The sequence below is a fragment of the Enoplosus armatus genome, chromosome 4 (assembly GCF_043641665.1).
Source record: "Enoplosus armatus isolate fEnoArm2 chromosome 4, fEnoArm2.hap1, whole genome shotgun sequence".
Taxonomy (NCBI): domain Eukaryota; kingdom Metazoa; phylum Chordata; class Actinopteri; order Centrarchiformes; family Enoplosidae; genus Enoplosus; species Enoplosus armatus.
Window position 1 is genome coordinate 17,706,014 of NC_092183.1, and position 23,101 is coordinate 17,729,114.

The 23,101-nt window shown below is 41.5% G+C and overlaps 1 protein-coding gene across 1 annotated transcript in view; it reads right to left on the reverse strand.

The window, feature by feature from the left end:
- Positions 1 to 23,101, reverse strand: part of LOC139284402 (GDNF family receptor alpha-2-like) — a 44,901-nt gene that overhangs the window by 12,797 nt on the left and 9,003 nt on the right. The window contains exons 3-4 of the mRNA XM_070904658.1: positions 20,273 to 20,359; positions 9,924 to 10,302 (exon numbers count right to left, since the gene is read on the reverse strand). Coding sequence (XP_070760759.1) covers positions 9,924 to 10,302; positions 20,273 to 20,359 — 466 coding nt within the window. The remainder of the gene's footprint in view (positions 1 to 9,923; positions 10,303 to 20,272; positions 20,360 to 23,101) is intronic.

Here is a 23,101-nt window from a genome sequence, read left to right on the forward strand (position 1 = left end):
AACAATAGCAGTTACATGAAGCAAATGAGAAAAACAAAAGATGTTTCTCTCGGTTCAGCTTTTTCTCCTTTCTGTTGTGTTCCTCCGACCTTATCTCTCCCCTCCTCTCCTCTCCTCTCCTCTCTCATTAATGTCCTGTTGTCACTGTTGTATAAATTGTTTGTCATTGCAGTGCTCATGTGCACACTCACGGCTTGGGAATTTGACCCCAGTTCAATCAATAGGACTCAACAGCCTCCTGTGTCCTTTTGTCACTTGATGCCAAAGCAAACAATCAGGTTTAGCAAAGCTGAGATTTGACTATGACTGTCATGCATTGTGCAGCACGGCTCACTATGACATAACAATTATTATGAAAAGCCTAACATTAAAGCACTGACCTTGTCGGTGGATTGCTTTGAATATATGTTGATTAAGTCAAGTCAATTTATTTATCGAGCACATTTAAAAACAACAAACGTTGACCAAAGTGCTTTACCGAGAGATTAAATGCACAGGAACAATCAAGTAAAAACAAGCCCTAACACAAACAGCATTGCACAAACAACAAGTAATAATACAAACAAATAAAAACCAGAGTGTGGTCAGGTATGTCTCCGTGATGACAATTAAGAGGCTAAAGAAAAGAGATGGGTCTTACGACAGGTTTTAAAGGTGTCAATGGAGGGGGAAGATCTAATTGTTAGTGGCAAACTATTCCACAATTTAGGACCAATAAATAAAAATGCTCAATCACCTTTGGTTATTAACTGGGTGAGTGGAAAGGAGAGCAGTGATTGGTCACCAGTTCAGAGGGATTAGGAGGTAATGAGATAGAACTGACTGATTGATTCCTACATAGAGAGAATTGCTGTAGTCGAGGCAAGAGGAAATAAAAGTGTTAACTATAGTCTCCAAATCTTTGAGGGCAGGAATGATTGTAATTTTGCAAGTGATCTAAGGTGGAAGAAGCCAGTGCTGACAACTAAGTTATTTGTTTATTTTAAACTAGAATCAAAGATAGGTCAGAGATTTCTTGCGTGGCACTTTACAGTCAATGTCAATGAGGCCCAAGGGCATTGATTGTGGTTGCGGTGTTATCTGCAGGGCTGAAGATTAGGACCTTCAGGTTTAGCTGTAGGAAGCCAGGATTTTAGATCCTCAATGCAATTTAGAAGGGAGTTAACGCTGCATGGATCAGAAGGTTTTAGCGGAAGGTACAGCTGGTTGTCGTCAGCATAATACTGGTAAGAGATATTATATTTTCTGAAAATACACCCCAAAGGAAGTATAAATAGGGAAAATAAGACAGGGCCTTATATGGAGCCGTGTGGTACTCCATAGGAGGTGGATGCAGAGGAAGAGACACATTATTAATTGTAACAGAGGCTTATTGGTCTTGATGATGCGTCCTGAAAACTGACTGAAAGGAGCATGAGCTTAACTCTGACCGATCATAGGAGGGCGGTGAGATCTGAGATCGTATAATGTCAATTTTGCGAATGAAGAAATTTAGAAAATGTTCATTTGTCAGGTGTCAGGGTTATTTTTTTCTTTCCACTAAAAGACTCTCTTCAGTGTCTTGTGATTTGGTCGGCTACAGTGGTATTTTGCTTCTGCTTTCCCAACTAAATTTCTGCTGTGACCCTGAGACAGTCTCTTTGTTACTCTGGTCAGAGGTGATTTTACCCACAGCTATTTTCTCTTGAATGTGCCTGGACAGAGGCCTGCCTTTTTTGGCAGCACTGTACTCATTGGGATTCCCAGTCAATACTCTAAAAGGGCAATGTGGACTGATGGTATTCAGTCAAAACACAAGGCAGTTTAGCTTAGCTGTCACATGACACAACCTTTCGCTTCCTTACTCAGCAGAGAATTGAAACCAGCAAAAACTGTCGGGTGACACAACCTCCCCTGCATTATTAAGCAGAAGATTCCAAGTAGAAAACAAGCAACAATCTGAACTTGCATTTTCATTTAATTAACCCACTTTTTGTTTTATTTTGAAACACTTACTTATGCATGATTGCAATGTTCCTTGTTTGGTGACCAGAAAATTTGCTTGCAATTCAGTGTTTCTTTTACTTTCTCACTTTCTCTTGCTTTCTGTCTCTGCTTCTCTCTACATCTGCAGCGGGTGGTGCATATGTCTTACAACCCCCTACTGAATGTTATGTCATTGGATGAATGCTAAATCAAGCATGCCACACACAAAACCCAGTACTGTTTGGTAAAGGGTGAGTAGATTATTCAAGGTTATCTAAACTCCCTAAATACTCTCCGAACAAGGTAAACAGCCATCCCCCAGACAAAGTGTACACATCAAACAAACAGATGAACTATCCCTGAAAAAATGACAGAGTTAGCAGTATGCTGCAGAACAGTTATTACCAGTAATTACATAGCTATTAGTATCATATCAAACAATGATGGGGAAAAGTATAAAGAAAGGTACATGCTGCAGCTATCAGTGAGACTCCTTAAGTACAAAAAGAAGTTCAGAGTAAGAATGATAGAGTGAAAGAGTAGGCCGTAATTGACACATTCAGAACCACACATCGACCATTCTGTAGATAAGTCTGAAGTCCTATTGATAATGTTTGCATTAATAATAGATATGATATCATTCGAGGGAGAGATTGTGTAGGAACGGATGAGGCCTAGTCAGTAATGACTGCAGTTTTCTGCTATATCATGTTCCCTTAGCGATAACAGTTATGAAAGTAAATGGGCATATACTAATCCATGTATTGGAATTAAAAGCACAACTCTTTCTTTCCAGCTCCTGCCCCATCCCTCTCACTGCTTCTCTTCCTCGCTCTCTCTTGATTTCTTCTCACCCTGTTTGCCGCTCTCATGTGTAGCCAGCAGGCTGAGCACGTCTCCACTGAAGCTGAGGCCTGATTAAAGCCGCACACTGCAGCAAACTGTACTATGTATGAGGAAAAGGTCACCAATTGACACATGCTTTGCTTGCAAAACCAGAGCTTTACAATATCAGAAAAGACACTTCACTTTGATAGCTTGTATTGTAACCAGGGAGATAGAAACAGTTCAGGTATTACCTTGAGCACAGACTTTTTAAGGTAAGTGTTTGTATGCTTTTATACTGCTGTCATTGCGAGGACCATTTTGAGTTTGAGTTTGAGTGAGGACATTTGTGGAAAGTGAGGACACTTTGGCCAGTCCTTGCTTCTTCAACAGGCTGTTTGAGAGTTAGGATTTGGTTTTACATCTAAGAGCTACATCTAATTACATGTGATTAGAATTAGGTTTAAATCTGCACTAATCACTCAATATTCTTATGTTAACAATGGATCAAATAACTGCATGTGAATGCTTGTCTGTTTCAGCGGCATTTTAGTCCATCTCACGTGTCTGTCCTTACAGCTACGCTTTCATTTCAATCAACACAGCTGTCTACACAGGCTGCGTAATGGTTGACGTTTCACATGCGCTATATGCGCATAACCGCATCCCAAAGCATATGGATGAAAGGGTGGAGCTGGGGATCTGACAACCCGAGGACGCTATGCTTGCCCACCTATACCTGCACCTGGTTACGCTGTGCGAAATTGCTGCTGACAAAGTTACCTTGTAAATATACAGCCGACTGCTTAGTACCAGGAGTGGTACGACCGGACGCCTCTATCCTGATTGACAGGCTGCTGTGGTATCGACTTGTCTATCACAAGGTGGCCACGCCCGAAAGCATATCCTGCTTTATTGTCTATTTTACTCTAAATGGGACCATAATTTACAAAATGAACATCATGCTGTATTGTAAAAGACTTGAAACTAGCAATTGAGACCATAAACACGTTAGAAAAATGTTTACTAAGGTAATAAATCAAGTGAGAAGTAGGGTCATTTCCTCAAAGACTTCTTTTTGCAGCCAGTGGAGTCGCCTCCTGCTGGCCATTATAAATTATGCAGGTTTAAGGCACTTCAGTATTGGCTTTACTTTTCAGACCTGGAGGTTGGTGCTTGGTTGTTAGTGGTAAGTGTCTTTCAGCTCATTGTTTTGACTCCTCTTCAGACACAACAGGCAGCTGTTTACAGTGGAAAAGGTGAAAATGAACCCACGGTATGCTATCTGCCCAGCACTTAACAGCAGACAGACAAAGTCAGCAACTAGCTGTGAACATAGTGGAGCATTGAACAGCTAAAGAGCCAGGTATTTCTCTTAGGAGTTAGTGGAGACCAAACCAGAACTGGGAGGAGAGTGAATATTGCACTTACATTTGTTGGGTGACCACAAACATGACTCTAAGTGAATGCTAAAGTTGCTCCGTGTCTGCTGGATGTGTAAATATTGAATTGTTTGCTTAAATGTTTGCCATTTCAACTTAACTAACTTAAATATATAAAATAAAAAAATATAAATATATCAACGTTCTGCTGGGCGCAAATGAAAAGAAAAATTTATTGATTTTAGTTTAAGATAAGGGATGAGCTTAGGCATGTTGTTGTGATGGTTAATACATTGTTCACGCACACAGATTTTAAGTAGCAGGCTGTCTGTTGCCCCTAATGAGTCTATAGCTTCGGGTGTATTTGGGTTGAGCATGTAATTTACATACCCAGCTCAGATAATGCACTTACATCTCTGTTGCCACTAGACCCGTACACAACAAAGTACTTAATTTCCTGAGAAATCTGTTTTTACACAGTTAAGTCATAGCTGCTCATTGAAGGGTAATTCCAGTATTTTTTTCATTTTGGGCCGCATTTTTACATATTTTGGGGTCTAAATGACTATTAGGTACAAAAGGTTTTGGAATTGGTTCAGTAGATGCTTCAGCCAGCAGCTGCAAAATGGGCTGCAATGTCATCCTTGGGGGCAACTATGTCCGTTAAAAGTATGTCCACTTAAGGGGCTTGTTTTTGCCATTGACAGGCTCTGATTGTTATTCGAAGTGTCTGACAACATTATGAAAAGGATTCCTACAGAGATAGACCGTTCTGTTAAAGAATAAGATCCTTTTGGTTTAACTAGAAACGGAAGTCTCGCTCAAGGAGAAGTATCGCTTGGAAATCTCACGAGAGGTGAGTTTTTGCTGTGTTTACGGTGGAAACATGAGTCAGAGTCAGAGAGAGTTCTGAGTTAGAGGAATAGAGGAACTGCTAGCAAGAATTGATTTCCAAAGTCAGGGCTAGGTAGGTCAGGGAAGGGTTAGTGGCCAGGGAATACATTGAGGGTCCTCACAAGTACAAGAGTCTAAAGTGTGTATATGTGTGTGAGTGAATGTGAGAGAGAGAAAGTGAGATACACTTGTGATAAAAGTGCAACAACATCCTGATTTCTTTCAGCTTCGTCTCAGAAGCTACAGAGTAATGCCATCTGGGCCAGTCATTCTCCCTACACGGTTCCCCCACAGTAGAGGCTTGAGTTGTCAGATACAACAGAGCAGACTGTTGATTTAGGGCAGTGTGTGTGTGTGTGTGTGTGTGAAGGAGAGTGCAGTGTGTGTACTGTGAGTTTTCTTTAAGAAAAGGCGGCCTAGTACAGTACATCTCCCAAACTGGGTCAGGTTACCTGTACAGTGATCGATTGTCTCTCAGCTCCCCACTTTGATAACCAGTGGCCAAAGAACTCAATCAAAGAGCACCCAGTGAGCCTGGAGACCGGGGGGATATTAATCAAAGATGGAAGTGTTGCATTGATCCTCCAGACAATCAATACAGTACACGTATACAACTCAATGTTCTTTGGGTTAGGTTTCATTGGGCTTGTGTAGTATGAACTGACACGGAAATGGATAGGGAGTTTCTCTGCTTGCATACATTCATGCGCACACACACATGCTCACACTCCACTACCCAAAACAGCGCATCCAAATATAGCCTATTGTCACTCTGTGGACTCAGCAGTCCCAAATGAATAGATGTTGGATCCATTGGAAGGATGGTGAGAACACAGAGTGGAGATGCTGAGAGGAGACGAAGTGAGGAAAATAGGAGAACAGTAACAAACACAGGAACGTTTGTTTTTGTCTGTTTGTGCAGGATCATGGAAGGAAGTAATGTAATAACCGCAGCAGCAACAACCAGGTGTAGGAAATAAGAGCTGCTCCATTTCATGCTTGTTCTCTGTCCATCTACAGTCCCTAGATCTCCAGAGTATGTCAACAATTGCCTCCACAGAGACCAGCAAGAGAATGAAATCTTCCAGGGCAATGCCACCTAAGCCCAAGCCAAAATTATATATTTGAAATCCTTTCAAATATTTATTTTTTGTTTGATTGAGCTCTGGGCTCCACATGGAACAATCTGAACAGTCTCCAAAGGTGAAATCACAGCCAATCTGGCATCCGGTGTGCTCAAGGTAAAACTCAAAAAATAAAGTATTTGAAGGCATTTTTCATAGTGTAAAGCAAGGAACTGCTGGTCTTTCTAAGTCTAAAATAAATAATAAAATAGGTGTGTATATATTTTTAAAGAGGCATTGCATTCTTGAACATGTTTTTTTGAGCTGTAAACTAAATGACTGCAATGCGATGAAACACATCAATGCTGGTGTTAATAGTGACATTTCATGGGTTGATAATGGCTCAACATGCCATCTCCTGTTTTAAATTGGCCCTGAACCTTGCAAGGCCACCATCATCTAATCACTGTCACCCAGGGGTCCCCTGACCCACGCCTCCGACAGCTGTTGTTCCCTCACTCTTCTGTTGCATTTTTTAAATAGGCTGGGACAGAGGGTTCTTACAGAATTTGAGGGGTTAGTTAGCTTTTCAATCCATTTTGACTTGGGTGTGTTTTGAGCTGTGACTCTCTCTGCATCGGAATGTGCTGCAGGGAGCTCAGTCTTTGAGATGGCCTGCAGAGTCTGCTGCAGAGATCCATAGCTGTGTACCCAAACCACTGACCTCCAACCCGCTCCAGTAGCTTTACGGCCCGGATCGATTCTGCGACCCTCCTTCCCTCTCCTCCCTCTCTCTCTGTCTCATTATCTCTCCCTCCTTCTCTTCCTCCTCCCATTCCCTCCTCCTCTCTCAATCCATCCCTTATGTTAAAATGAAATTGGCTTGGCCTAGCTGTGTATCCCCTGTTTGGAGTCAGACAGGCGTCCCCAGGGGAGACAAGCCTGTCGTTGAATGATCTTTCCTGCTTTTATCAACACATCTCTGAGAGGGAGGGAGAACGGAGCCAAGGAAAGTTTCCACTGGTGTTGTACTTGAGTGTGCTGTGACTTCTGTGTTTAAAAAGTTTTAAGGGGGCTCTTTCTAGGACTGTTCAATTGAGTTTGTTTCCAAGGTTGCACAAAACAAACCCTAATCTGTGGGCTTTGTCTAAATTAGCATGACCAATATGTTTTAAATTCAAGTTGCTTGTACAACATACTGAAGGTGCAGAACAAATAAAGAACATAACGTGTTAATTAATGCAATATCTCGACAAATGATCGTATAAAACAAAACAAATCAGTGTTTCCAAGGTCTTCCAGGACATAGAGCTGTCCTCTGATGATACCTGACGACATGTAACAGAAGGAGGACATCGAGACAGATAGAGGGCACATCAAGAATATGTCACAGGATGGTGGTGATTGTGGACACCTCAAGGCAGGATAAAATCACCAATCAGAGAACATCGTCACCCCAACACTGACCACTGACATCTCAGTTTAATTGAATCGCACTGATGTTCTCTTACATGGCAGCACTGCAGGAGAACGCACCACCCAAACAGTAGATTATTAGAGTCACGTTCAAGCTCAAAGTGGTTGTGTGTGAACCATAAACTGTATATAAAGATGGATGACGCATCTCCACTTGCTCCCACTGTACAAAAATGAAGCCAAATTCAGGGGCTGCCATCTTGCGCTGGTGATGTCATTTGGAGCCAGAGACTCCGCAGTGGTGATCGGCGAGTGCAGCCGCGGTGCAAGGTCCCGCCCATACACCTTCCAGACCCAATTGTGAGCACACCGCAGTCAATCACAGCCAATCTCAGCTGTCAATCATGCCATTTCACCATGTTTTATAGCATCAAATAAGATTTACCTAAAATGACAGAAACCATCTTTGGGAAAATGTATTTGATGTGTACTTTGATTTTTTAGTTTGGCCCATGTCCCATATACTAGCATGGCAGAGGCGGGGCTTATGACATGTACTGCAGCCAGCCACCAGGGGGCTTCACTTTTGGGGAGCTGTCATGTCATGTCGTCCATCTTTATACACAGTCTATGGTGTGAGCGTGCGGGTTTGTGTGTGTGTGTGACTGCTGAATGGCTGTTGTTGCAGGCCAGCGTTTGTCCGTACTGTATGAGTGTGCGCACGCTCATCGAGCTGTTGACCTCAGTGGGGCATTACGCAGCCACAGATAATGAGCTTTAACGTTCTATTTCATCTTTCTCAATGAGGAGGTGCACAGCAGACACCTGGGGGCCTAAAGGTCAAAGAAAGCAGCTCAGCCCGAAAACAGATTACACAATGCAGGCAAGCAGGTAATTATTGAGACAATCATAAATCGGAGAGGAGGCGATAGAGTTTCCCTACTTTAGCAGCGTGGTGGTTGGATTTAGTGTTGGCGGAGAAGAATTGGGTTTTCGCCATTAACGCTCAGCCTCGAAGGCTGGTAACCTCGATGGAAACAGGATAAATGTGACACACCACAGATGATAGTCTCACAAGGAATTGTTGTTCATGGCTAGCAAGACTAGTTTGAGTGACTGTAAATCATTCTTACTGCTAACGGAAACAAATGATTCTGGCACAAGATTTTTCACACATAGATTTTGCTTTTTCTGACTATTATTCATATTGTACAACACATTATTAATTTTGTTTGTATGCAGTTTGAATTGAAAGTACTTTTCTGCAATGTGTTGGTTGTTGTGTCCTAACAAATGTATTCCAAACATGTCACATTAAAGCAAACACTGACAATAACTGAAAGTATTTTGAAAAAGTGGCTTGTGCAACTATCTTACCAGGGAAGGTGCTATCATCTTCCCTGACTACTGAGGCTGGACAGCTACATGGAGTGTTAAACCCACAAACTCTGTCACTGATTGTCTCTGAATTCTATCAGCTGCCTAACCATCTGTCCCACTGGGACAGGAAAAAGTAGCCAACAGTTTCCCTTTCTGATAATTCTCACATCATGAGTATTTTTAGCAGTGAGCTTTCAAGGGTATAACACTTGGTCGAACTCCATTAGGCTCATAAATGAGCTTTTAAATGCTTAGAACTATTCAAATGTCCCACATTTTGTATGCTATTAGACTAATGAACATAGAGCATATTTTCTTCCTGTGTAGCCTATTGAATGCCAGACATAGCACATGGTTCTTGGGAGGTAAAAAGATCCTGACAGCTGATTTGGCTGATAGTGCAACTGCTGTGTTTCACCTGCTCTAAGCAGCACTAACACAAGGAAACATGTCACGGCTGGGTAGGTGTGAATTGAATCCGGCCGCTTGAATCCAATAGAGGCACCATGCAGCCAACGTGATCCACTAATGTTTTGTTCAGCTTAATTGAGCGTTGTCCCTTCAACTTAGCCTCACATCTTCATCCTCCGTCTAATAGCCACAGCTTCCCTGAAAGTCTAATTACTTCACTGGCAAACTTACAACAGAGAAATATACAACTTTAGGATGCCACAGGAGGGAAAAAATTGCCGTGAAACAGGAACTCTCTTTAACGCACGGATTCAATTTTCTTTTTTCCATTTTCTATGAATATAAGACGATGATAATAAATCTTCAAATGTGTTTGGCAGTAGCTCGTCATATACGCACAGCACTAAAATCTGTCCATCAAACCAACAAAACAAAAATGCACTAACACAGACATGCATGCACATAAAATGAATGTCTACCCTGCTACCCTTCGCATTACACACAGTACAGGACAGTACAGGACACTCCTCCTTTGCCCTTTACATCCCAAAACCCCCCAGCCCCCCAACATTTCCCTTTCCTTCACCTGCAGAGAGAGTCCTGGCGACAGACCCTCCGTAGCTCCAGACAGTTGGGTTTCTCCTTATCTTTATAGGAGCAATCAGGCACGATTGTCTGCCTGCGTCGTTCTGCGCAGCCCTCGCTCTGGCAGGGGCAGAAGAGCAGTCGGTGGCTGAACTCAGGGGGCACGCGGTCCAGGAACAACCTCAGGGCTTTGTGGCAGCGCTTCTTGCTGCAGGTTTCACCCTTGTTCGGGTCCTCCTTGCTGCAGGTAACGATGTAGGCGGAGCGTTGCCTCTTGCAGCTGCTGTTGAGGTTGCATGCTTTGGCAGCGTCAAGACAGGGGTTGCAGTTTCTCTCGGCATCAAGGCAGTGGAAACCTTTCGGGGCCACTGTGTGCATCCCTGACAGAGGATACAAAGACGAGAGAGAAACTTAGTGACTTTAGTGAACCTAAAGGGGAAAAAAGTTCACAGTCCCAATTAATTTAAAACACTGATGTCAGACATAGCATACACTTGAAATAGTCCTTTGGATTTCCATCTTATTACATGTATTTCCAAAGGGGATGAATAGTGAATTTAAAATATGGATTATTAGCAATTAAGCTAACACACCCTGGATCAAATAAAATGCTCCTCTGACTCAACATCATCCATCTGATACAGTTTACAGTGGGCTCAGCTGAAAAGTATGATCAACCAATAAAACAATAATCCTTGCATCTCCGCCCATCGGGGAGTTCATTGCAAATGTTAGACTTGAACACTGAAGGAGACTCTTCAATATCATCTATGCGTCTCTGTTTCTCCAACCAACAGTAAGCCACTGGAGGCCTGCAGCTAGCCCACATCCATTCTAACTGAATTATTGATTCAGCCTGTTTCAGACCTTGAGTGAAATATGAATGAATTAAGCTATGATTCCAAATTGGATGTTAATAAATTATTCATTTTCAGGTAATGCTATGATATGATCATCATAATATTAGTACATTATCAAGTTGTCGATTTGATACCAATTATTTTGGTGTTTGTGTTATTTGACTTATGATGACGTAAACAAAATATTTAAATGAATTTAATGGGAATAATGCCAACAGGAGTCCTTGGGAAAATATTGGCAAGAATTCTTATTGATTTGAGTAGGTCAGTGGGAAAGAACTAAATACTGTAACGTCTGCCCAAACCGTGCAAAGCTCAAGGACTTGGCAAAGACTCGATGCTGTGATACACGCTGTGTTGTATGATCCACTTATTGGATGGATCAAGTACAAGATTAAGTTCTCTTATGTTTAGTGTAGTGCAGTGTAATCAAAAGCTGGAACATTGCAGTTACCCCTCGGGCTGCACATCATATTTGTGAAAAACAGATTATGTCATTAGGTATGTCTGGGTGTTCTGAAATACTGCATTATAACACAGTTGCAGTACAAAAACACACCTTTTCCTGAGATATACCAGTAATAAAGCAGGATCATGTTCACTTGTGGCATTCCTCTCTTGTATTCAGGCTATATTAGAGAAGTTAACCTCCCTCCCCTGTAGATAATGATATTTCAGAGGTCGTAGCGGCATGGTGACACCCAGAGAGATTCATCTCTTATTCAACAGAACCAATCTCATTCTGTGTCTATCAGACAGCCTGGAGCAGGAAGAAGACCATTTATTTTAGAGGGGTGTGCTAGAGATGCTGTATTGTTTCTAAGTGGTGCATCGCACGTTATCAATCCTAGAAACGGCGATACATAGGACACATCACAACAGGGAGAAAAAAAAAAAAGCAAACCCCCACAATCAATGATTTTGTGATTTCAGATAACGTCAGATAAAACAAAACTCAATGCCACTGAAGAATAGCAGATGTAGAATATCAGGAGTTTGTCACAGGAAGAAGAAAGCACACTCGCCATTAACCAGGGCTTTCATTTAGATGTATCAAGGTTAAATGTTGCAGGCGCTCTGATAATGAACAGGCAGGGAGTTAAGAGGCATGTCCTGAGTTCAACAGATGTATGTGATCAAAATTGTCTTTGTCAGGGTTTGTCACCAGGGAGAACCTCTCCTTCTTTGTTAGAATAAAAAGAGCATTCACTTTTATGACTCTTATTAAAATAAGACATCATTGTATCATCAAATGAAACGTGTTTATCCTTGCACTCTCTGAGGGGAGAGGATAAACACTCCACAACAGATGTCTGGCAGCATAACAAACTCTTGTTGGTGTAAGTGACTGAAGAGGCAGAACTGTGCTGGGATCATTTACTTATGTGACAGTAACAAACATCAAACCTGGTAGGCAGGATGAGACACTTAGCTGACCTTGTCAAGCAGGAGCAGCTTGGTTGATCTGTGATTACAATGAGAATCCAAAAGAGAGCTGACTTTGGCACTGGGCATGAAGAGGCCGAAGCAGGGCCAAAGTTTTACTAAAGTGGGCCAAGCTTGGCTGAAGCGGACCTGAAGGGGGGTGGTACAGTCCAGCTGGAGGAGAGGTTAGCGGGGCGGCTGTCCAGTGGTTCAGGCTACATTACATTGATGGATTGCAGCTCCTAAATCTCCCCTGGCCATCTGCAGGCTCTAATGTGGGCCACTGGGGGGTCCAGGATGAAAAGGGAATAGGAGAAGGATGAGCTACTAAGATTTATCTGACCAAGCAGGGCTGAAGCCGCTTTTTGAGGCTGCAGCGATGGACAGGTTTTTACTAGCTTTGATTGGGGAGCTGAGATTGAATTTGGTGCTCAACCCAGAAAGATGTCCTGGGGCGAACATAAGACAAAAAGCCCACTTGATGGCTCTGACGTGCTTACACACAAACAGGATGATAGCAATAGCAGGAGGAGAAGAGGATGGAAGCAAAGAGGTGGAGATGGGAGGGGAAATGTACGGTATTGTATTACAGTTATAATTGATTTTCCAAGTGCATTACAATGAAGGTTTTCAACAAACATATTCTGCAATAATGTGAGGAGAAAGGGGTTGATAAGCTAATGATACGAGACGTAGAAAAATGGAAAAAGCTGTAAGAGGGGAGAGGAGACTTGAGCAGTTGATTACAGCAGCTGATCATGACGGATAGAGAGATGAAATGAGAGGACACAGACTAAAAGATTGGACAGCCACTTATGGAGACATGCTGGAGAGCTTTCAATTAATCCAGCCTAATTCAGGAAAGATGTGCGACTCTTGCTCAGAATAATTAACCCAGCCCATCAGCAGTCCAATCAACAGCTCTCAGCATCACAATAGTTTACACATATCTATTAACGTACCTTTGCTGGCTGTTGTACTATACATTAATCAGGAAGCGAGGCACTGACTGAATGAATGAACAGATAGACGGGCGGGTGGGTGCATTGATTGATTAATGGATGTAATAAACACAGAGCAATCAGCGTCATTGAGTGCAGGGAAAGTCATAAGTAATGTTTTTCCCATCATAGCTTGGTACCTGTTGGCTGCAGAACAAACTGATATGTATGAGATGTTTTAATGTTTTACGTGTGCATGTAGCTCAATGTGACATATTAAATTAATTTGAGGAATACAAAACATGAATTCACAAAAAGAGTTTCCAATTGTCTCACGTTGTTTACTCACGACTGCCTCGTCTGCCTCTGTTGATGTCAACAACAGTTAAAGCATCGTCATTGCTTTTGGTGATCCTGCCGTTTGACTGTAAATAGGCTTTTAATAGGGCTCTCCACTCTATGGGCATCATAAATTAGACCCCACTGATGGCAATGTAGTGGAAATAACCATCTATTCTTTCCGCACATATAGCACACACACAGGGAGAGAAAGGAAGGGAGGGAAAGGAATAAAGAGAAGGAAGCCAGATAGAAGCAGAGCAGTAAAATGTGAGATAGGAGACACCTATAGGGAGATAGACGGAGAGAAACAGAAAATTACCTAAGACCTGTGTTCCAGTGAGAAGAACGAAAGAGGGATAATAAAGAGAGAGGTGAGGGTGGTGGACAGAGCATGAATGAGAAGAGGTGGATAAAACATTCACGTACACTGTATCTGGATTTTGATGCTTTTTTTCCCAAAGAGTAAGGGATCTTCCTTCCCCAGTAATTGCTCTCCGTCAGCCTAATTTGAATTCTGCATTTCATATATCATCCCATACTCAAGGGACGCTGCGCTGCAGAGGGGAGTTCAGCCCAGGTTAGGAAGAGGCTCTTGGCTCCGGGTATGTTCTCAGTAATTAGGAAAGGTGCCAAAGTTTGGATTTAATACGGCCCTGGGTGAGCATGCGAGAGCTTGTTAGGGAAGTCTTTAGTCAGGACCCCGAGGAGCATGTCAAGCATTTCCGTGTCAAAGGGCTCATCAGTCATTAGCTCTGTACTCTGTGTCGCAGCAGGGTTTCCAGAGGGGAGGAAGAGGGCACACTGGATCTACAATATCACCTCCCTAAGCCTTACTGAGCAAGTTAGACGTGTAGACGTCATCAGAGGAAGACCAGTGGAGTTGAAATGCAGGGGATCCCAGGGATCAGCTGAATTTGACCTATGAGCATGAAATTATTAGCGTGCGGGTGAGAGAGAGAGAGAGTAACGGGAGATGGAAATGATGAGAGAACACTAAATATTTGTATGTGAGAATACGTGTGTGTGTGTGTGCAGATGTGGGAAAGCAGTGTCCAAAGGAATTTTAAATCGTTGTAAACACACTTCTAATTACTTGAGCTGTTTATGAGCTTGTTTCTTCAAGTTGAACTTCCTCTAGTGAAATTCAAAGCTTGAGCATCCTCAATGGCCCCCCTCAGTCTTAATATGCATGCTGTTTAGCTTCAGCCATCACTGGCAGTAATGCATAATGTATTGGAATAATCTAACAAGATGTGCACTTCAGGTGAACCTACGCAAATATTGTATCAATAGTCTGCTTCCTTGTTCATTACCACCATGCGAGTAGGGAATAACTAAAAGTACTGATAAACTAAAACAACAAACACTTTCTGTGATTATTCACTGTTGTTTAATTCAAACTTGTTAGAAAAACGCTGACTATTACAATGGGTCTCTGATAAGTGAGCCTCGAACAACAACTCTCATTACTGACCCACGGAGAGACAAGCTAAGGCTGGACTAAGGGTAAACTGATTAGAAAATTCACATAGAATAATGAAGCATATAAACAAAGTCATATAAATACACGCAGGCACAATCACAAGAATACACAAAACCACTCTCGCACAAACAAACACATGCGCAGATACATTCAGACCCCTAATAACCAAAACCCCCTACTGTACCCATGCAAAAAAAAAAAGATCTTAATGTTTGCCTAAGTAATAGTAATTGTTATGAGGACAATGTGAAAATGTCAAACATTACAACAGCCTGCTGAGCACGGCTGTTGCACTGTTCCTTTTTCCCCCAGCTGTAGAAACAGCTTTCTGGTTTTAATTGGATGGTGGGCACACTGAGCTGAGAGGTGAGAGGCTTAGTGCCGAGAATTAGAAGGTCTAACTAAGGGATGTTAAACTTAATTCCTGGAGGGACCCCTGAATGCAGGATTCCATGCTGCCCTCTGCTCCTGGTAAGTTAATTAGCTCAGCGCTGGGTCAAGCGAACAGAACACATTTTACATGGAGCATATTAACAGTTACAGTCAATTATATTTCCGCATGCTGTACGTAATATGGCATTCATCTGGGATTTGATAAGGGTCCTGGTGCATTGTGGAGGAAGGATTCTCCCCCACACCCTTTGTACATGATGTCGTATTGATTTGAGTAGAGGGTTATTGACTCGTACAGCAACTCTGTCTTGAAACCAAGAAAACAATGGTTATGCTTTGTAACTCTAGTTCCATGAACCCTCTAGTGGGGCTCTGCATGCAAGCAAAAATGCCTTTTTCCACCTTACTGCTTTTTTATTTTCCATATTAGTAAACTGATTATGTTGAAGACATCAGCTTGCACTCTGGGAAATTGTGATGAGCATTTCTCACTATTTTATGATATTTTATAGACCAAACAATGAATTGATTAATCAAGAAAGTTGCAGCCCAACTCCTCATCAACAATCTGCATGCATCAAACAAACTAGTAGGACCACATCAGGCACCAAAGGTGATTCATTTTCTGCACTGACTAAACATGGTGGGGTGAGGCGATGTCTGTCATTGGCAGGTTGGGGACTGTAAACAAGACTAATGTGCCTTCCTGTGGCATCTCCATGGTTCATCTTTTTGTTTGATTTTGTTAAGATTCCCACAGGTGTTCAGTCCAATTTGATTAGAACAGGGAAAATATGCATTAATATTACTTATTGCGCTCAATTCTTTCAGCAACTAAAGGGGTTTTGGGTAGAGAAGTGATTATCAATAGATTTCCTGTGGGAACGACTCACTCAGCACTCCCTATCATTTAATGATGAAGATTTTTCCAGTGACAAAAAGGTAGTAAGCTTTCCACTGAAGACAATACAGTGACTGTATGGGTCCTACAATATGAAGTGAAGAGGTGGTAGTGGTGCAAGAGGAGTTTTGGTTTAGGCTGGAGTTTACCCTTGATAATACTTTGGTGTTTTTATAAACATGTAGGAGCAGTCTAAAACACATTTTTGTGTCTCCTCCTTGTCTCCTTTGGAAAAGAAAAGTGGGAAAGAAATCCAATACATAATATATGATTGGCTGATTCAACCATGATGCACTGGATTGGACATGTTGCAAGCTTAAATACAAAGGAAAAATGCTACTTACATAGGCCAATAAAATGGTGGTTAAAAAACAACTCTGACAGTAAGGTACAATATAAAACAATATTGTGCTGAGTTTCTCATGTTAGAAGTAATATTGTTATTGGAGGTCTTGGGTCTTGCTGTTGCTGAACAGAAAGCGCCTGTCAAGTGCATTTTACATGCATCCTTTAATTTGCTGCAATATTCGTTGCTCCTGTTGTTGAAGTGGATTTCATTGTGATCGTACCACTACTGCAGCTCAGACTCTGATAATAAGGGCCAAAGTTGTCTCAGTCGTTGTCTAACGTGGCTGAAAGGCATATTTTGCAGTATTATCAAATCTTTTCATTTCTGTCTATGTTTTTGTAGAGCAGAGGTGTCATTTGCATGATCTCTTTCTCTCTGTTTGTTTCTCCATGTCTCACTCACTTTGCATCTGATGTATGTAACAGGTGTGTTCGTGGTTGCAGAAAATCTTGACATAGCTTCATTGTGTTCTCAGGATATTTCTGTGATCAGAATGTGATTATTGCAGCTTTAATTTTTCATGAGGGTGACTTGCTACAAAGCCCTGCCCTGCAGGTTTACAACATGTAACCATCATCGCATTTCAGATACAGGCTTGAGCAGAGTGTAGAAAGGTGGGCAGGTTTGCAGCATCATACCTCATGACAGTGGGCCGAAATGTGGCAAATTCTATCTGACACTGCACTCTTGGATGGCATGGGGAACAAGTTACTTCCAGCTTATAGTGAAGCCTAACTGTGCCTGGTGTCTGGTGCTGTGTCAACTGTCAATTTAAAGTATAATAATAATATGAAAAGGTCTAAGGGATAACTGAGTACCCCTACGAGAACCTGCTGGCCACAAAGGGCTTCTCTCTGGGAAACAATATTTCATGTGTCCGGGAACTAGAGAAACATGTAAGCAGCACATGTAACAGTAAGCATCTTTCATGCAACCTGGTAGTCTCGCTGGCTTCTTCACCCAGCTACTTCCAGTAGCTTCTCAAAGTTAGCAAATTGTCATTGTTTGAAGCAGCACCGTTTTGTGACACTGAAGGCAGTCCACCTTGTCACAACACAAACTAGGCGAGAGGCGTGACACACTGAGGTGGGGGAACAGGGCTCAAGAGACCACACTGTGCCTCACTGCCATCACAGCAAAGGGATCAGTGGTAAAAGGCCCACACTGTAGTCAGCCCTGAATGCAACTGTGCTGAGTACTGAAGTGATGAAACACTGCTGGTGCAGGTGCACAGGATTCATTACTGTCTTTCTAACAAAGCCATCCATGGCTGTATTGTCGTCACAAAAGGGCAGCCACCGCCCTTATTTAAGGGACAGACCCCACAGGGTTAAATGTGCTCATTGCAGTGCATGCACATTTTCAGTTGGAAGATATGCAAAAATGAGTGGCTAAGACTACACAGTCCCATTAGAAGGGGAAACCTGTGTGAAATAGTTTTGCAGGTATCACTTGGGGCAATGCAGAAACAGAGTCTCCATATGTTCTGTTTAATTTTAACTTCAGAGTATGAGTGCCTACAGTTGTATAGAATTATTTTCCATTTCTATCACAACTTCTGTCCCTTATCTTCCTCCCAGACAAAAACTTTTGAAATAGCAGAGATTATTTTTCAATTTCCTACCTTTCCTCTAGGAGAGTATGCACTCCCCCGTCCTCATCAACCAACCAGATACCATATATTCCCTGGGTCTCTATACAGTTTAACATTTATAGACGTGATTATGAATACGTTTGTGTGGCTTAGTAATCGAAGTGAGAAGTATTTCCATAAAACAAGTGTGTAATTACTTATCTGTTTGCCTGTGGTTTTCTCTCAGCGCCACAATCAATTACTGTCCTCAGAAATGATAAATAATGAGGAAAGCTTGCGGCTAAACAGATTTCGGAGAGCGATTCCAATATTTCACTGAAGAGAGAATGGAGGAAACAGCTGAAGTAAAATGGATACAGTAATGAGTCCCCTGTTGTATCTTAATATGTCTAGGTACACTGCACTGCGCTCTTTGTTTTACCAGGGCATGTGAACTCGTCCATAGCCGGTCTTAAGATAAGCGCCTGTACTCTTTGATTATTTTCTTCTTCTTCATTGTTAGTTAATAGGGTTTCTCAAAACTACTAAACAGTAACATTTTAGAAGTGTTGGCCATGTGCCAAGGAAGAACTGTTTTTTTTGTGCAGATAGTGCCAACATGTGCCCATTTAGAAAGTACGCTCATAACTCGTGAACTAGATTCTAACCGCGCATATTTCTGCCTACACGGATTTTCCAACATTTATAAAATCTTTTTTCCAACCACTTACAAATACTCAAACCAAATTTGGTTCATAACATATTTGTATAAACATTTGTTTCTTGTTTTCTGATATTGCATACTTTTTTATTATAACTGGTGGCCTAATCATCCAAGGCCTATTTGACATATATTGCCATACTTCTGGAGCACATTAAGCAACTGCAGTTATATTTGACAGGTGTATCAACTCCGAATGATTTTGCAATATTTTATGGCATTTTGCCTATAGGTGGCGCTACATCAACATGATAAATTGAATTGAAAGTTTATCCTTGTACAAACCCTGATAAAACTAATCATGAATCTGAGTGTTTATGACTATAAATGTTTTGGTGTGGATCTTAAATCCAGGCGCAACTTCTAAACATTTTCTATCATTAAAATGACAAATTTTGAGGATTCTGCAGCCTTGGCGGAAGAATGCGCTTCCTGAATACGTTCTAGATGAATATGCACTTAAATCAGGGAAGGCAGTTTGCCATCATTTCTTAAAACTCCAAAGTAATCAAAGCCTGCACTTTTTCACATTTATTCTGGTACTCTGTCCTTCTTTCAACATATCAAACAAGCGCATTTTCAAAAATAAATGATACACTGCTGATTTCAAACTACGGGGATTATGCAAAAAGCGTGTCTTTCTTGTACCTCCCAGTTATAAAACAAAGATACATCAGCCAAAAGAAAAGGGAAATGTGCTGTCTTCAGTGTTTGTAGATTGCTTTTGGCAAAAAAAAGACAAAAAAATAGAAGAGAATATCCTCCGGAAATTTCTGTCAGAACTGGATGAAAGAAAACGATTGAATCTTCATGTGACTGTAGCCTGTAGCTCTGGCAGTGGATAGGAGTCGCCCCTGGGTCCAATCATACCTATTGTATAACTCGCTTCTCTGCACTGCATTAACCATTGTAGCTGTGTCTTAATAAGATCTGCATTGATTAATGATACCATGACGGTAATAACCAGTAAATTAAATGGTAGGCTATAGCTCCCCTGCTGAGTGTTGGGTTGTATAATTAGTAAACCAAAGAGGAAATCAAACAGAAACCAAATCAATAGCTGGGAAGAATGTGGGGTAGCACACTGAGAATATATGGTTTACCTCACAAGCCCACCACAGGTGTCGTATGTCACAAGAGAGATCAAACGATAAGCACCCATTTTATTCAACAGCCAAGGATAGTTGACTGGTGGAGGTCAGGAAAGATCAACACAGGTCACAGATCAACTCTTCAGATCACTACATTGTCATTTATGCCAATGGAATCTCTGTTTCACCCTCTCTCAAACACATATTTACATCATATTTCTACTCACATGATAAACCACCAAGTGTTCAGTTAATATCAAACCTGTTGTACCTGAAGAGATGGAGGCCAAGCGGAATGCATCAGGGTGGCGGTTTGGTGCTACAGGTTCATATGGAGATGAGTCATCCATGTCTCCACCTGCAACAACAGTAAGGATGACAAAGATTCATTATCACTCAAAGCGATGACCTGCTCTGCACTTACACTTGTTTCCAAAGAATCAAAAACAGAAACAGGCCTGCACTGTCAATGATCATTTGAAAATATGTGTAGGCACGCATTTTATCTCTAATAATCTGAAAGACACACAAAAACAGAGAGGAAACTCACTTCAGGATTCCTTTTTTGGCCCTATTCAAAACACACATCCAGTGGAAACACTGTCATAAGTAAGCTTTTTTAAATCTAAATGCAACATTATGCTGTAATGATGTCATTTCCCAGTGTTCGTTTGGCTGACCAACAGCTGACTCCCACTATGAGCGGTTAGTTATTTTTTTCATATGGAAAACAGGATGCTCATCATGGTCAAATAATTTCCTTTTGGAGAGAGTATTTGTTCCTGCTGTGGTTTGATTTGAAGGAGCAGCCGAAGGACTAAAGCATGAGCAATGCATCTTCCCTGCTAACAATGTGTTACCAGAGCTGTTTGTAAAAAAATAAAAACAGATTTTTTTTTTTTAATCAAATTAGCACTCTACTGACTGAGTCTCTCCCATGTGCCTGCTCCTCTGTAGGCCCTAATCCCGCATTTAAAATTCATAGCCATTCGGTGTGATTGAGACAAACCCTCCAGTGTGTAATAGCTTTGCATTCTGATCCTAACAGAAACACAGTGAGGGTGTTGTGAGGAAGGCTTGGAGGACCGCTGCTACAAATGAGAAAATCTGAAACCTGTTGGTACAAGACTGCGCTGCCTAGACAACCTATCAGTAGATCCAATCAATAGATATAGTACATTTTGTTTATCAACGTCCTCCCCGAAAGCTTTCGAAAAAGATGATGCAAGCTGATAAAATGTGGTCTTGTAGCTGCTCTGATAATAGGTAAGGCTATTGTGGAAGGTACCAGTACATACAGTAGTTATTCATGTCTCCTGTGAACATATTTAATCATCAAATAATAGTCAGAAATCAGAAATAAAACTACACCAAAAGTGGAATGCAAGTTGTACAATTTGTCCATTGAAACTAATCAAAAGCACAGGAAGATGTACATGCACACTGGCACACAGTAAAAGGAATGATTAAACTTAGAAAATTAAGGGAAAAAAGGGGAATTACTAAAGGGAATTTTCTATCATAATTTATCCACAGAGTAAAGAAAACCAACCTCAGACTTGCTTCATGTCTAGTTCTACATCTCCCCTCTCCATCAATATTGACAATCATAACAAGATGGAGCAGCTCAGCGGGACCTTCTCTGAGCACATATAGCTATTGACATCTGGCACAGTTGAGGATTGTATGTGTGTTTTTGAGAAAGAGAAAAAGAGCAGAGGAGAGTCAGAGCAGAGACACAAAGGAGAGAAAAGAGAAGACAGACAAAGACAGAGAAAATCAGACAGAGAGGAGAGAGGAGTGACACAAAGAGGGCAACAGGGAGGCTGACTTACAGAACCTGAATCCTTCAAGTTTTGAGTGTACTGTATGTGCCTTTCTTGTTTGTGTATGCACATGCATTAATTAGAAAGTGTATTTCTGCCTCGATTTCTTTCCAGTGGCCTTTGCGTCACCCATGTCTTTTTTCATGTAGGTCTTTACATTTCTGTCAAGAGAGAGAGGGACTTGAGAGGCTGCCGGACTTGAGATCTCTCAGTATGTCTAATTACAACAATTACCGTCTAAAGCTATAGTTCTTTAGAAGCCTTTCAAGAGTTCAAGACTACCACTTACTCAGCAAACCACCACCTGAACCCTCCTTCCATGTCTTCTTTCAGCAGAAGACATTTGAAAAAAAGAGGCAAATATTCCACAGGAAAGTGTAGTGCTTCTTCCAGTACACCAAGGACACTTTGTACTGTGCAGAGCAACATGCAATAAAGGATGCCCTATCTTTTGCCAAAAGCAAAAGATCTTGTTATGAGGTTGCTTACCATTTTGTTCAGGCTGCTTCTTACAGAGTAGGGAAGCTTCGCTGCACAATCAGCCGGGAATCAAACAGTGTTAAGGCACATTAAATTTCATAAATAGAACTGCACAGTGTGTACTGTGGTTATCCTATAAAACAATAACGTCAAACCGCAACAACAGCTGTAGTTAATGAATTTTAAAAGCTTATTTACATGGATGTTACAAGCCGTGCTGAATCACACAATTGCAAAACACTATATTCACACACACCCTTAGGATGTGAAAAACCCAGCAGGAGGTCTTGTTGTACTTTTAAAAAAAGTGCTCTTTGACAGTCACCCTGGACCCAATTATGCATTCATAATAGAAAATTCTTCCCAGCTGTTTAGCGATAAGATGTTTTTAGCCACAGGGCAACAACTTATCGCTGTAATTAAGCCTCCGTTTGACTTCATTTGCTCTGACAGTGTGGAGCATGACCGGCAGAGCTCAGACAGACAATCAGGCCTTTCCCCTAGTTACAGCATGAGAGGAATACTGCTTTTAAGTAGATTCACAGTTCTCTCCTTTGCCATAAGGGGGTTTTATGAAGCCGTTAGGAGCCATCACTCATCCTTTTCATATGCATTATCAATGAAGCTAAACTCCGGAGGTGATGGAAACTGTCCTATGGATTTTTTAGCGACATTCTTGGCAAACCGTTTATGGCTGGAAGCAAAGTCAATTTTAATAACTGTCATTCACCTTGTTTTGTTTTTTAAAGGTCCCCTATACTGATTGTGTTCCTGTTTAATATTGATTTTATATT